Source organism: Ochotona curzoniae, unplaced genomic scaffold, assembly GCF_017591425.1.
Source record: "Ochotona curzoniae isolate NIBS_2020 unplaced genomic scaffold, NIBS_Ocur_1.0 contig_291, whole genome shotgun sequence".
Lineage (NCBI taxonomy): Eukaryota > Metazoa > Chordata > Mammalia > Lagomorpha > Ochotonidae > Ochotona > Ochotona curzoniae.
In genome coordinates, this window is record NW_024465649.1 from 5524094 (window position 1) to 5540022 (window position 15929).

At 39.9% G+C, this 15929-nt stretch overlaps 1 protein-coding gene across 2 annotated transcripts in view; it reads left to right on the forward strand.

Moving 5' to 3' along the window:
• TM2D1 (TM2 domain containing 1) overlaps positions 1–15929 on the forward strand; it is a 43526-nt gene that overhangs the window by 21354 nt on the left and 6243 nt on the right. For both annotated transcript variants that reach the window (XM_040978448.1, XM_040978447.1), the window contains exons 4-5: positions 589–680; positions 11534–11607. In XM_040978448.1, coding sequence (XP_040834382.1) covers positions 589–680; positions 11534–11607 — 166 coding nt within the window. The remainder of the gene's footprint in view (positions 1–588; positions 681–11533; positions 11608–15929) is intronic.

Sequence of the window (15929 nt, forward strand, 5' to 3'; positions counted from 1 at the left end):
ATTGGAAAGTCAGATATACAGAGAAGAGAGGGAGAAAGGAAGATCTTCCTTCCATTGATTCACTCCCCAATTGGCTGCAACGGCTCGAGCTCAGATGATCCAAAGCAAGGAGCCAAGAGCTTCTGGGTCTCCCATGTGGGTGTAGGGTCCAAAGGCTTTGGGCCGTCCTCAACTGCTTTCCCAGGCACCAAGCAGGGAGCTGGATGGGAAAGCAGGGCTGCCGGGATTAGAACCAACACCCACATGGGATCCTGGCACGTTCAAGGCAAGGACGTTAGCTGCTAGGTTACTGTGCTGGGCCCTTTATTTTGTTTTTTTAAACTACTGTTATTAGCTTGATAACATAGTATATGCTTTACCTTTTCAGTATGTCTGCATCTATTGCTTGCTGCCACTAGATTCCTCAGAGAAGAGATCTTTACCACTTTTATTTACTGCTGTTTCCCAGTGTTACAATAGAGCTTGTCACAAAGTAGGTTAATTCAGTGAACTAATCAATTAGGGAACAGATGATAAGTAACCATTTTATTTGCTAAGATGTTTGCATACTGGAAATACATGAAATGATCCCGATTTTAATTTGTACAGAAACGGCTATTCCTATAAAGTGGCAGTTGCATTGTCTCTTTTTCTTGGATGGTTGGGTGCAGATCGGTTTTACCTTGGATACCCTGCCTTGGGTGAGTATATTTCATTAAACAAACAAACAAACAAACAAACAAAAAAATACCTTGTGAAACTTACCATGCTAAGTATAGATCCTTTGAGACAAAATCTGCATATTACTAGTATTGTAAGTTCCATTTATGTGGACTTGATTTACTAACATTTTTCTGTGCATGTAGCGCTGTCAGCTAGCTCCCACAGTTCAACTTAGGGAAGGGATGCTGACTCTTCCTTTGTTCTCCCTTTGTGAAAGGGCACACGTTGGGCGGTGTTGGCAATTCCCTAAGACACTAGACTGGAACTTAAGTCATTGCTTGTGCTGGGCACGCAGTTCAGTAATTGTGAGTGAGTGCTGGTCCTCTGTCCTTCCGATAGATACATGTTCTCTCTGAACCTCTACCATTGTTGCCCTAGGATTAAAAACTACTTTCAGGACAAGTTGGAGCTGGAATTGTGGCAGTCAGCATACTGGGGTGTAGGAGCCTGGCTTAGATTACCCCTTTGCCTTTCTCACACCTTCTTTTTTTTTTTTTTAAGATTTATTTATTTTTATTGAAAGGCGGATATATAGAGAGAAGGAGAGTGACCACAACGGCCGGAGCTAAGCCAATCCGAAGCCAGAAGCCAGGAGCTCCTCTGGGTCTCCCACACGGGTTTTGGGGTCCCAAGGCTTTGTGCCGTCCCCGACTGCTTTCCCAGGCCCCAATCAGAGAGCTGGATGGGAAGTGGGGCCACCAGGATTAGAACTGGCGACCATATGGGATCCTGGTGCGTTCAAGGCAAGGACTTTAACCAGGGCACCATCACGCAGAGGCCCTCGCCACACCTTCTTAATTAGCTGCAGTGTTCATGTTTGTGATAGTCACCAAAGCTTTTAGAAGCTGTTTACATTCGGTTGTAGCATTTGTTTAAAATGATTTTACATGCCCACCCTTTTTTAAGCCTTACAGCACTCTGAGTTAACAAACAGGGAAACTTGTCACCAGAGAGGCAAAGGGATTTACTGAATCTAGAGACCTTGCTTTATTCTGTGACATGTTTGTTGTTATCATCTTTGTTTTATGGATGGGAAAATTGTCATGAGATTAAGAGATTTACCCAGGGACACTCAGCTAGTGACCTCAATTTGAACCAGATTCTCTAGCTTCAGAGATCATGCTTTATTTACTGTGGTACTTGCCTCATGCAAAGTTATAGTTTGGAATGCTCTGCTTTCCAGTTATTCATATTATGTGGAGCTGATGGGAGTTGAGTATCTGGTATTTGGGCCAATAATTCTGTTCAGTGTTCACAAATAAAAGTCAATGTTTAAAGTGCTTTATATAAAGCTATATCAAACATTTATTTGATGTTTAAGTAACTGTATTCAGTACTGTAGAAGTAATGATGTCGATCACAGTATGTAGTAGTCATTAAGAATATGTGGAATAATAAATAGGTTGGTAGGCCAGCTTATGATACAGTGCTAGAAGACAACTCTAGCAAAATGTTGTTAAAACACAGAAAAGGAACTAATTTAAGTAGTCCTTGAAGTGTGAAAGACTTCTTAGATGAGGTGACAGTTGTGCTGTATTTTGAAGGATGAAAAGATTAAAGAGGTTTAAGGCATTACAGGGAACAGCATGTGCAAAGCCACAGGATATGACACAGCATGGCTGTATTTTGAGAGAATGAGAATACTTTAGCTTTATGATGGAGGAAGAATGATGGCAGGAGATGAAATGGAATGGAGAGATAGATTGCTACCAGATTATAAAAGGCTTTGAATATCTTGCTATGGAATTTGGACTTTATCCTTTAAACATCAGAAGGAAAAAAATTTTAAATCAAAGTGTCCTAGTCAGATTTATATTCAGGATGATAATATTGAAAGAATTGTGGGTAATGACCTACATTGGAGCAAGACAAATAGCTGATTTTAAAAAAATATTTGTTTATTTATTTTTAAGTGTTTATTATGCAGGTGAGGGGATTACAGACCCATGCAGTTTCTGGGTGGGTTGAAAGGGATGGTGGGGCAGGCAGTGGGTGAGAGAAATGACCCGCCCTAGCTCCTGTGACCCCAGAGTGGAAGAGGGAGATTTGGCTCTGCTCCTTGCTGCCACATCACATCAGCTCCAGGGGACTGAGATGGTCCCCTGATTTCATTGCTAGGGACCCTGATGGGGGAAGAATGTCCTGAGGGTGTTACTTGGGTAGTCTTGGTTATTCTGAGCTGGTGTTGTCCTCTCTGCTGGCTGTCCTGTGTTTTGTGTGCATCCTGGTATGTTGTCTTTGCTTACATGGAGTCAGCAGTGGGAGTGGCTGAGTTCCACATCATGTGCTCCAAGGCTAGGGCAGACTTCTATGTGGTGTTCCCTGAGGTTGGGGATTGAGTGAAGTGGACCTGTCAGGCTGAGGATCAGGGTGTGTGGACCTATTAAGCTGATGACTTTTTTTTTAAAGATTTATTTATTTGTATTGCAAATTCAGATATACAGAGAGAAGGAGATACAGAGAGAAAGACTTCTGTCCCATGATTCACTTCCCAAGGAGCCACAACAGCTGGTATTGCGCCAATCAGAAGCCAGGAGCTTCTTCTGAGTCTCCCACAGGGGTACAGAGTCCCAAGGCTTTGGGCTGTCCTCTACTGCTTTCCCAGACCACAAGCAGGGAACTGGATGGGAAGCAGGGCTGCCGGGATTAGAACGGGTGTCCATCTGGGATCCTGGTGCATTCAAGGTGAAGACTTTAGCTGCTAGACCACGGTGCCAGCCCCCAGATAGGTTTAAAAAGAATAAAATAATGGACTAGGCAGCTATGCTGACACACTGCTATGGTAAACACAGAGTTAACATTTATAAGGCCAAGAATGTCTGCCAGGTGTTGTCTGCTTTTCTTCCACCTGTTTAACACTTGCCTAGGTACCAAGCAATTTAGGTATTTGTCTGCAGTTGGGGTAGATTATGCTGTTTAATGTTGATACTGTAGTTTTGGCCTGAATAACAGATAATTACTATTTGTTACTGTTTGTTAGAGCAATTATACCTTTTTATCTGTTTTTGTGTGAGAGAATTACATGGAGAGATGGCTGAGAGGGAGAGAGAGATTTAGTTCACTCCCTGGATGGCTGCAATGGCCATGGCTGGGCTGGGCTCAAGCAGTGAACTAGGGCCTTCCTTCATGTTTCTCATGAATGGATGGCTGGCAGAGCCCGAAACACTTGGTCCATCTCCTGTTTTTCCCAAGCCAGTAGCAGGGAGATGGATTGGAAGTAGAGCAGCCAGGGCTCAAACTGCTATGGCTTAACCCACCATGCTCTAACACTGATCCCAACAATTGTACCTTTTCATAACACAGCTGAAGACTAATATGCACAAAGGCCTGTAAGTTGCCAAAATAAAAATAAGTAAGTTTAATTCTCTTTTTAGATGATGTGTAGATGGGTGTATGGAGAATCTGTTTTTACAATGAGGAAGTAACATGACATGGTGAATTATAGTACATCCTGGGCCTTCTTAGTCCTTGCGTCTTTAATGTTAATTTAAAGAGGACAGGATCAGAAGTATTTTTTAGTAAGACTTCAAACACTGAAAGTTTTTTTTTTTTTTAAGTATTTGGAAGGAAGGAGAAACTATTCTTTAGAGCAGTTTTTTTTTTTTTGGTAATAATTTTTAAAAATTTATTTATTTTTGTTGGAACGCCAGATTTACAGAGGAAGGGGATACAGAGAGAAAGCTCCTCCAACTGTTGGTTTGTTGAGTCACTCCCTAAGTGGCTGAGCGAATCTGAAGTCAGGAGTTTCCTCCAGGTTTCCCACATGGGTGCAGGGTCTCAAGGCTTTGGGCCGTCCTCGACTGCTTTTCCAGGCCACGAGCAGGGAGCTGGGTGGGAAGTGGAGCAGCTTGAATTAGAACCAGTGCCCATATGGGATCCTGACAGATGCAAGTGCAGGAGTTTAGGCACTAGGCTACAGCGCTGCGCCTGCAAATCTAAGTTTTAATGTTTGACTTTATGCTCCAATGTAAAAGATTTTTTTAAAGTTCAAGTAACATACTTTATTATTACAATCTATGGATGCTGATTAATCCAGTAAATATTTTAATGCTTTACTTAATCTACATTAAGCTTATTGCAGTATTATATCTCCCATTCTCTTTATCCTATTGGATCTGTAGCTCTTTAAGTTCCCCTTTTCATTTTTTTATAAAGATTTGTTTTATTTTTATTGGAAAGTTAGATATACAGAGAGGAAGAGAGACAGAGAGGAAGATCTTCTATCCATTGATTGAATCCCCAAATGATCGCAGTGGCCGGAGCTGGGCCAATCCGAAGCCAGGAGCCTGGAGCCTATTACAGGTTTCCTGTGTGGATGCTGGGTCCCAAGGCTTTGGGCCATGCTCGACCACAAGTAGGGAGTTGGATGGGAAGCAGGGCTGCCTGGATTAGAAGTGGCATCCGTATGGGATTCTGACGTGTGCAAGGTGAGGAGGATTTTGGCTGCTATGCTACTGTGCTGGATAGCCTTTTCCATTTTTTCACGGGGTCTTGCAGTAAACAGGAAGTGATTGGAAATGCTGAATTTTCTTTTCCTAAAAATCTGCCTACCTGTTAAAATATTCAAATATTTTATACTTACTTTACTTGCAGTTAAGCCATCTTAATGTTAATACTCTTAGTGTGTTTACCAACTAACTTGACCTAATATGTAAAAATTACAGTGTTGATTTAAATTCCTAATATATTTTTAATAAATTTTAATTTTCACTAAGAATTTGAGGTTTCAAATTAATGACTTTTGATATATTCAGTTAAAATGATCACTGCTGTGAAAAAAAGTCTTAACTGGATAATTCTGCTTTGACAGATATTAAAGTACTTAAAAGTACAATCTAAAGCTTTGTTTTTCTTGTAATCTTTTTAGTCTTTTTTTATTATGAAAAACAGTGGTTATGTTTATCTGTAACTTAAAAATTCTACTTTTGCTTGTACTTATCATTACACATTTAAATATCGGAAAGTTAAAGTTGTGACGTCCTAGACTAATGTGATAATATGTGGGGGGAAAATGGCAGGAGGGGAAAATGGGGAAGGAGAAAAGAGAGGGAGAGAGGGCCTGGCGCGGTGGCGCAGTGGTTAAAGGTCCTCACCTTGCACGCCCGGGATCCCATATGGGCGCTGGTTCTATCCCGGCAGCCCCGCTTCCCTTCCAGCTCCCTGCCTGTGGCCCGGGAAAGCAGTTGAGGACGGCCCAAAGCTTTGGGAACCTGCACCCGCGTGGGAGACCCGGAAGAGGCCCCTGGCTTCGGATCCATAGCATTGGCTGTTGCGCTCACTTGGGGAGTGAATCATCGGAGGGAAGATCTTCCTCTCTGTCTCTCCTCTCTGTATATCCGCCTTTCCATTAAAAATAATAATAATAATAATAATAAAAAAGAGAGGGAGAGGGATGAATACAAAATTTCTTCAAAACTGTATAATGGAAAACCATTAAAAAATAATATATAGTGTCTGTCACAATGGCCTAGAGGCTAAATCCTTGCCTTGCACACACTGGTATCCCATATGGGTCTCGTTTGTGTCCTGGCTGTTCTGCTTCCCATCCAGCTTCCTGCCTATGGCCTGGGAAAGCAGTGGAGAAGGCCCAAAACCTTGGGGCACTGTACCGACATGGAGACCCAGAGGAAGCTCCTGACTCCTGGCTTAGGATGGCTCAACTCCAGCCATTGCAGACACCAGCCAATGGAAGATCTTTCTGTCTCTCCTTGTCTTTGTAAATCTGACTTTCCAATAAAAAAATATAAACCTTTAAAAAATAAAAAGTAAAACAGCTTAGGCTGGGCTGGATGAAAGGACCCACCAGGATGAACTGGAACGGGGGCACACTGTGTTTGGCTAGGCTGTAGCACCTGTCAGCTAATGCCACAGTGAGGTGGCCCATGCCATACGGAATCGCATCGCCCACCAGCTCTCATGATCCCATAGAAGGGTTTGGGGAGGAAGGGTTGGTGCAAGCCCCATAAATGGGCTGCAGGGGATTTTCCCGGTTGGCCATTGCTTCCACTGGTGTACCTCAGGACCTGAAATGGGAGCAGTCCAGGCTGGGCACACCCAGAAAAGAAACTATTAATGTCATCTGTGACCATTTTCTTTTCAAAAGGATTTATAATAATAACATAAAATTAATCTTTCTTGATTTGAAACACTTTTTATTTAGAACTTTAAAAATAAATTTTAGGATGTTATCTGATATAGTAAGTTAATAAACAGTCTGTTTATAGACTTTTTTTTATTAACATTGTATTAAGTGAAACAGTTTTATAAGATATAGACTTTTATTTAAATAAAAATATCCACTTTGATACTGTCTTTTAAAAAACTAATATTGGTGATCAAAATAATGATCTCTGTAAATATAATTGTTTGAATTTTAATACACTGGTTCTCTCCCCAAATAGCCGTACTGTCCAGAACGGAGCTGGTCTTAATTTAGGAACCAGCATCTCCCATGGGGATACAGAGTCCCAAAGCTTTGGGCCATCTTCCACTGCTTTCTTAGGCCTTAATCAGGCAGCTGGATCCTAAGTGGAGCAGCTGGGGCATGACTTGGCGCTAGCTGGGATACTGATGCTAACAGGTGGAGGATCAGTTTACTATCCCACTGCCCTGACCCCTTGAGTACCTATTTTAGACTAAGTATTCTACTAGGCAGCAAATTATGTAACTCCTGCCTTGGGCTGCTCACCCACAAATGGAGGAAGATAGATTGTGTGCAGTCACCCCTGGGCACCTGCCTATTACCTGGTGGGTGTGGCTTAGAGCTTATCTGCCTTTGACCTGAGGCACAGTTGCCAGCCCTGCATATGGAGCTTGACCTCTGACATGACTAGGTCAAGGGGAATACACATGCAGCATGACCTCTGACATGACCAGAAGGTCAAGGGAAATGGACATGCCTTATAGCCAGTAACAGTGTCTGGTAGGTAGGGGGCCTGCCAGAAGACGCTCTCCTGCCCACCCCTTCCTTAACCTTTAAAACCTGTAACTGGTGCATAATAAAGTGGACATTCCTTACCATCTTGTCTCTGGTGGTTCTTTGGCCAAAGAATACTGTTACCTCACCTTTGGTGACCTCGGGACCTGCTGGCAGGTTTAAACCCCAAGAGCAGATAAATAAAAATGTAATAAAATCACACCACAGAATATGTCCTGTGCTGAATGTTTAGGGAAAAGGGCTAGGTAAACACCTAGGGGTGATATTAATTTCACCTGAGATATTAGAACAGTTTCCGGAACAGGAACCTCTGAAATAAGTTTTTTTTTGGTATGCATTTACATTTGAGAGAGAGAATTCCCACATACAGTTCACTACCCAAAAGCCCAGAGATAGGAACTCCATCTGCCTTGTGTATGCTTCCTAGGGTCTGCGTTAGCAGGAAGTTGAATTTGAGAGCTGCAACCAAGCACAATATCTGGGCACTCTGATTTGGGACTTTGGCATCTTAGTTACCAGGCTAAATACCTGACTCTGAAGTTTTAAAAGTTAATGAATTAGTTAGATAATAGGGAGAAGTGAGGAGCTGTGGTCAAAGGAATCAAGACAGAGAAACGTGACATATGTAAATGGAGAGGTAAATGAAGGAGGTGATTTGTTTGGCTGTAACACTGAATGAATTTGCAAGAAATGAGACTAGATTAGATGATGCTACATAAAAGAATATAGGTTTATATTATAAAACTATTTTGATTGCAGTCATTGTGTAGTAGGGGAAATCGTGGTAGCAGAAGTTAGTAGCTGAGTGACATTCATCAAATAGCTGCCATACGCCATGCACTATTATGAGGTTTTGTTTCATTTAATCTTTAGTGCCTTTTTTCTTCTTTGTATAGTGTTTTCATATTTGTAAACAAGTTACAACAAGGTAAAACAAACACCAGGTAAAGCAAGGTAAAGTAAACAAAAGGTAAAATAAATAAGATAAAACAAGTTATATTAGCAATATTGAAGTTAAAAATGATTAGCAAAATCATTCTTTGCCATAAATATGTAGCAATTGATGAATCACAGTTGATATTATAGGTTTGGAATAAGACTATAAACTGAATTTTAGCTTGGAGCTTGTTTTCAGCAATCAACTTTATAGCCCCTTAAATTTTAAAAAATAGTTATATATTTATTTGGAAGTTAGAGTTACTTGGAGACAGGGAGGAAGAGATAGCATGCTTCCATCCACTGGTTACTCCTTGAATGACTGCAGAGCCCGTCCAAGTACAGAGGCAGAATCTTCATCTGGGTCACTTACCTGAGTAGTCGGGGCTCACATTACTTGGGCCATCTCCCGCTGCTTCCCCAGATGCATCAGCAGGGAACTGGAGCTAAGGGCGAGCAGTTGTGACTGGCACCATTTGCCATGTAGAATGTCAGTGTCACAGGCAATGACCTAATTCTACACCCCAAACTTTAATTTTTTTGATTGATTTTATTTTTATTTTGGAGAAATGACAGAATTTTGGGACAGTTCCTCCTTACCTAATGGATTAGTTTTGATATTCATACAAGTACTTAACACATTCTTTATTTGAATAGGCAGAAAGGGCCCTGTGTTTCATTTACGTTTCAGAGGAAGACAGATGGGAAATAAGATCACTACACTGTTAGCACTGTTACCAGGTTTACACTCAGCACTCCTAAGGCACTAACTTGGGTGGCAGTGATACAGTTGTTGGCTTTTGGGTAGCAGAATTCCACTTTAGACCAGGAAGCTATGGAGACTTCCTGAGAAGAGCCACTGGAAGGACATTGGAGGATATTATGACATGGTAACACACAGAGCTGGTCCTGTTTTCTGTGTGGACCTATGGTTATTGAAGACATGATTTTTTGGGACCTTATTGAATATTGCTTTTTAAAAATTATATTTATTTATTTATTTTTAAAGATTTATTTTATTTTTTGGAAAGTCAGATATACAGAGAGGAGGAAAGACAGAGAGGAAGATCTTCCGTCCGATGATTCACTCCCCAAGTGAGCGCAACAGCCGATGCTATGCGGATTCGAAGCCAGGAGCCAGCAACTTCTTCCAGGTCTCCCACGTGGGTGCAGGGTCCCAAAGCCCTGGGCTGTCCTCGACTGCTTTCCCAGGCCCCAAGCAGGGAGCTAGATGGGAAGTGGAGCTGCCGGGATAAGAACCGGTGCTGTATGGGATCCCAGGTGTTCAAGGCAAGGACTTTCACCACTAGGCCACGCCGCCGTGCCCGCTTTTTAAAAAAAAAAAAAAAAAAAACAAACGAAAGATAAGCACTGGTATTTCCAAACTTGCCCTCCAAAACAATAGATGAGGGATATATTTCAGAAATGTAACATATTGCTTAGTAAAGGGATAAAATCTCAGCTGGCAAGTCTCCCTTGGTTAGCTGTAAGACAATGCAACTGATTAAACCTGTAATTAAAGGAGTTATATAAGATTTTGGATAAAATCAAAGATTTTTAGAATGTGAACATGAATATGCATTTAGTGAATAAATATTGAACATCTTCTGTGTGTCAGGCAAAGTAGGAACTTTGTACACAGAAGAAAAAGAGAAAAAGTCCTATTATAAGAGAACTACCATGGGATAGATCATAAACAAAGATAAAATGCAAGGCATATAATAAGTTTTAAACAGAATTGAATGCAAAATTTTCTAGTTTCTGTATTTCATAATTACAAAATTATTTCCAGTATGTTTTTCTGGTACTTAAAACATTATTCTGAATCTGGTAGTAAGCAGGGAGGAAGACCATACCTCATTTATGTATTTTCAAGTTGTATTATATATTTTCAAGTACGAGGTATTCTCATCTGCTTTTGTGATTTTTTAAAAAAGATTTATTTATTTTTATTGGAAAGTCAGATATACAGAGAGGAGTAGAGACAGAGAAGAAGATCTTCCGTCCAATGGTTCACTCCCCAAGCGGCCTCAACAGCTGGAACTGAGCCAATCCGAAGCCAGGAGCCAGGAGCTTCTTCCAGGTCTCCCCCGTGGGTGCAGAATCACAAGGCCTTGGGCCGTCCTTGACTGCTTTCCTAGGCCACAAGCAGGGAGCTGGATGGGAAGTGGGGCTGCTGGCATTTTAGAACCATTGCCCATATGGCATCCTGGGCAGGCAAGGCGAGGACTTAACCACTATGCTATCTCACTGGCCCCTGCTTTTGTGATTTTTAACCAGCGGATATGTCACCAGGAGTTGCATTTTATAATATTTTAAAGTTTCAAGTGAAATGTCTTAATAAGGAGTTTAAATGCAGAAGGAAGATTACTCATCCTGCCTCTAGGCCATTCAGGGTGCCTCTTGAGCTCTCCCATTTCTGATATGTATCTCTCCACCTGCATTGTTGATTCAGTGCTCCTTAGTGCCTTAGCTGCTGAGTTGGGACCAAGGACAAAGGAGTATGTAGTACTCAGTACAGGGCTGATGATTTTTTGACTGTAGAACTGGTGAACAGGAGATGCTTAAGTCAAGATCAATGTTTTATTCTCATTATTTACCATGACATGACAACTTTTTTGAACTTTTGGTTTTATATAACGTAATATAATTTGGAACTTATATTAAGTCTAAATAAAGAGTATAGAACTCAAAGATGTCTGTAATCTGGTTCTAAATCTCTGGGACACTGAGATTAAATATTTACTTAAGCCTTTTCTTAAAAAATGTTAAGATTATATTGAGTTTTTCTTTCAGCTACTAGTATTTAAGTGAATTAATAAATGTGGCTTTTATACTTTTTCAAGCTTGTCTCATTTATTCTTACATTGTTGTAAGCATAATGGCTTATTGAAAATGGAAAAGATTGCTAATATTTTTCAGAATTTCCATATTGTAAATGACTGTCTTCTTTTTTAGGTTTGTTAAAGTTTTGCACTGTAGGGTTTTGTGGAATTGGAAGCTTAATTGATTTCATTCTTATTTCAATGCAGGTAAGTTCATTTCAATTTAGAATGTAAACTGCTTTTACATTTAAAAGTTAGTTATCTCTTGGTGCATTAAAAAACATGTTTATTTATTTATTTGTATCTACTTAAAAGGCAGAACAACAAAGCCAGACCAGGAAGAGGAGAGAGATTAGGTGTCTTCCAGCCTCTGTTTCTCTCCCCAAATGCTTACACCCTTCAGGTCAAGACAGGAGAGCAGAACCCCATGCCGATCCCCACAGAAATGGGAGAGGCCCAAACACTTGCACTTCATCTGCTGTCTGCCCTGATATGTGAGGGCGAAGCTGATTCGGAAGTAGAGTAACCAGGCTTGAACTTGGTTATGGGAAGCAGGCATCTCAAGTGGTGGCTTTAACCTGCTCCGCCAGAATCAGGAAGCAGATTGGGATATTTATTCCAGAGTTCCTGTAGATGCTGGATCTAAGAGATGATGTTGTGTTTGCAGAATGTGCTTCACCCATGGATGGTTCTAGAAGACACAAAAAGCTTATGAAAAGGGTCCCATGCTCAAATGTGGTTTATAAATGTGAGTGTGACTGAATTGAAGAGGTTTTTTTCCTTCCCTTTTTTTTTTTTAACTGAATAGCTTTTCATAATATGTATTTAGTCTCTAAGAGGAATTTTGATTGTTTTTCAAATTCACCTTTTACAGTCATAGTTACCTTGTAGTGATCACAATGAAGCATAGGTGGAACTCCGATACACATTCGAACATCATGTAATCAGAAGAAAGATTTTCTTTTTTTTTTTTCTTAAAGATTTATTTCTTTTTATTGGAAAGGCAGATATACAGAAAGGAGGAGAGACAGAGAGGAAGATCTTCCTGTCAGATGGTTCACTTTCCAAGCATTCGAAACAGCTGGAGCTGAGCCAATTCGAAGCCAGGAGTCAGGAGCTTCTTCCAGGTTTCCCACGCGGTTGCAGGGTCCCAAGGCTTTGGGCCATCCTCGACTGCTTTCCCAATCGAGGGAAAGTAAACAGGGAGCTGGTTGGGAAGCCAGGCCGCTGGGATTAAAACTGGTGCCCATATGGGATCCCAGCTTGTTGAAGGTGAGGACTTTAGCCACTACGCTATCACGCCAGACCCAGAAGCAAGATTTTCTTTTGCACAGGACAGGCACTCTGTATCCATAGCCTGTTGATTGCAAATTACAGAAACTGAGATCTAGCCAGTGTAAGCGAAAGAATCCTTTTTTAATCCTAATGTAAGTGTATTCTGTAGAAAATCTAGGCGTGGGGCTAGTCTGAAGGCTGACCAAATCCATAAAAATAAATGTGTTCTGATTCTCTTAGTACTTGACTCAGCTTCCTGTGTTAGCCTCATTTGCTTCTGCCGTGTGGCTGCAGGGATAGGGATAATCTGTAAAATGCTGTCCGTTAACTTTTAAAAGTGTCACCAGATGTTTTCTCTTAAAGTATCTTTAATCAGCTGTAGTTAACTCATGGAAGATTTCTTTGTTCCAGAAAGAGAGGAATCTACTACAACAGATGCTGCCAAGCAGCAGTTTAGTAAGCACTTATGGAGCACCTAATGTTTTCAGCAAATGCTTCAGTGTGCATTTAGATCATCGTCTGTTTTGCTCTGCTTTCTGCGGCAGTGTTTTTACTCCTTAATTCCATGACTTGCTGTTACTATTATCCTCAAGCTGAACAGCAAAATCTAGGAGATTCTGGTACCATACTGTGAGGAGGAGGCAGCATATGGACCAATAAAATACCAGAATTAAACAAGGAAAATATTTCACTTTAAAGTTGGAATTTTCCTGTCTTTCCTCATAAACATATGTCTAACCAAATATCTTGCCTTCTCTAACTCCAGGACAGGCAGGCAGGCATAAAGAGGCTAAAGTACTTGTATGCATATGTTTACAATGCTTAGAATGAGGTTTTCATTTTAAATGAGGATCCAAAGAATGCATATTTAAGATTTTTCTAATTAAAATATTCAGAATCCAAAATATCTTTGAATCCCAGCCATTTAATTAATATTTCCATGCTAGGGTCTTTTTTGGTGATACAATCTTTGCCTTGGAACCCTTAGTTATATAAATTATAGACTAGCCACTGCTTCCTGATACATGTATACCTGAACTTTTCATGAAAATTCTTAAAGATCTGTTAGGATTGGGATTCTATCAACGAAGCAGCCCACAATAAGGAAGATGAGGGTATGTGGAGGGTAAATTGGATAAATTGGAAATATCTGATGGAATATAGTGACTAGTAAGAAAGAAGTATGTTGTAGTGCTTTCCTGCAGTTTTTAAAAAATTCTGTGCATCATGGAAGAAATTACTTTTATTTTGCATTCTTTCTAACATTACAGAATGGTTTTCCTTAAAGAATTAATTAGTGTATAAACAATAGAAATTTGCAAAAGTATAATTTCTAAGACCTGAATTTTATGAATAAATTTGCCAGAATTAGAAAATATGTCTCATTGGTCTGGCAGTTGACGTGCACTGCTCATATCTGCTCATATGTTAGCACTGGATTTTATAGCCACTTGTGTGTTAGCATTGGATTATATACTGCTTTGTATTTTAGCTTTACATGTCAAGTTTGACTTTTGACACATAAGATTTCTTGAAGATAAAAAGGCTTAATAGTCTTCTATGATACCAAGAGTGTGCTAAACATGAGTATGCCCTAAAAAGTTTTTCTAATTTGACTTAATGCAGTATACCTTATGAAAAGTGTGAGTTTATCCTAAGTACAAGTAAGATTAGAGGCTGACGTCTTTAGTGGCTATCTTTGGTTGTGATAACAAAGTACTTTGTCCTAAGTAATCTATAAATACTTTATCTCACTTTTCCGGAGGCAGAGAAGTCCAAAATCAAGGTTTGGTGTCTGAGGAAGGCACTGTGCTTGATGTGTTGCCTCACATGACAAAAGGGAGAATAAACTTCCTCAGGCCACTTGTATAGGGGAACAGCTGAATAGTAATCAATAGCCATTTTAAGGTGTATAGAACCTAGTTGTATGTAAACTAATAATTGAAATGTCAATGTAGAAGTCATAGGATGTGGTTCAGAACTTGCACTCTTTTTTTCTCTCTCTCTTTTAACATGCTAGTTACACAATATCATGTCAACTAATTCCATTACGTTATTAATTGTTACTGATGTAATGTCGGGGTTTTTAATTGATTGGGATGATACTCTGTCGGCTCTACCTTCAGACCAGAGTCGGTCTCCCCAAGAAACTGTTGAACTTATCTGGACAATAAGATGCTGGACTCTATGCTTTGTAGATGCTTGCAAGGAAAGAATCTCAACTGAATTTGAACTGTGGTAATGCAACAAAAATCCACCATAGGGGGAGGGCAGGTTTTGAGGAGGGAATGGGGGAATCCCAGAGCCTATAAAACTGTGTCACATAATGCAATGTAATCAATAAAATAATAATAATAATAAAAAGATGTATTTAACAGTTTCGTTGGAAGTCCATCTTTGATCTGGAAGTAGAGATGTATAGTGCATTGTATCCTCATATCTAGATATGATACTCTCCATTACACAGTTACTGTACATCCCTTTATATTAAAATCCACAAAACAAAATCAACAACAGGAAGAAAAGAAGAAATTAAAAACTCCATGAAGCTAAATAACATGCTACTGAATAACTAATATGTCATTGAAAAAATGAAAAAATCAAGAATCTTCTTGAAGAAAATGATGCTACTGTATGATCTATGAGTCAGTGAAGAATTTAATGAGGAAGAAAGTGTTTTGAAGAGATGAAACTAACAACAACAACAAAAATCAAAATCCATGAGATATAGTTTCCGCTGATCTTTGTTGGTGAGATATGTCTTCCATAGGGAAGAAATAGATGGGTTTTGTTATTTTAATCCAGTCTACTAATATATGATGTTTGATTGATGAGTTTAAGCCATTTACCCTCAAGGTTAATATGAATGGGTGGTAATTTGGTCCTGTCATTGATTTAGATTTCTGTTGTTATTTTACTGGGGTGTTCTTCCCATTTGCCTTTGGTTTTGGTGGGTGCTCTTCCTCTTCTCCATCAAGAGAACATAAGTATCCTTTTTAGGGCAGGTGTGGAATATATATATATTTGACTATATATATATATATTTGACAATCTTTACATGGTTAATTAGGGCACAGAGGTTCAAGGGCTATAGGAAAATGGGTAAGACTATTATTTCCACATCCTTTTTTTTTTTTTAAAGATTTATTTATTTTTGTTACAAAGTCAGATATACAGAGAGTAGGAGAAACAGAGAGGAAGATCTTCCATCCGATGATTCACTCCCCAAGTAACTGTAACAGCAGTGCTACGCC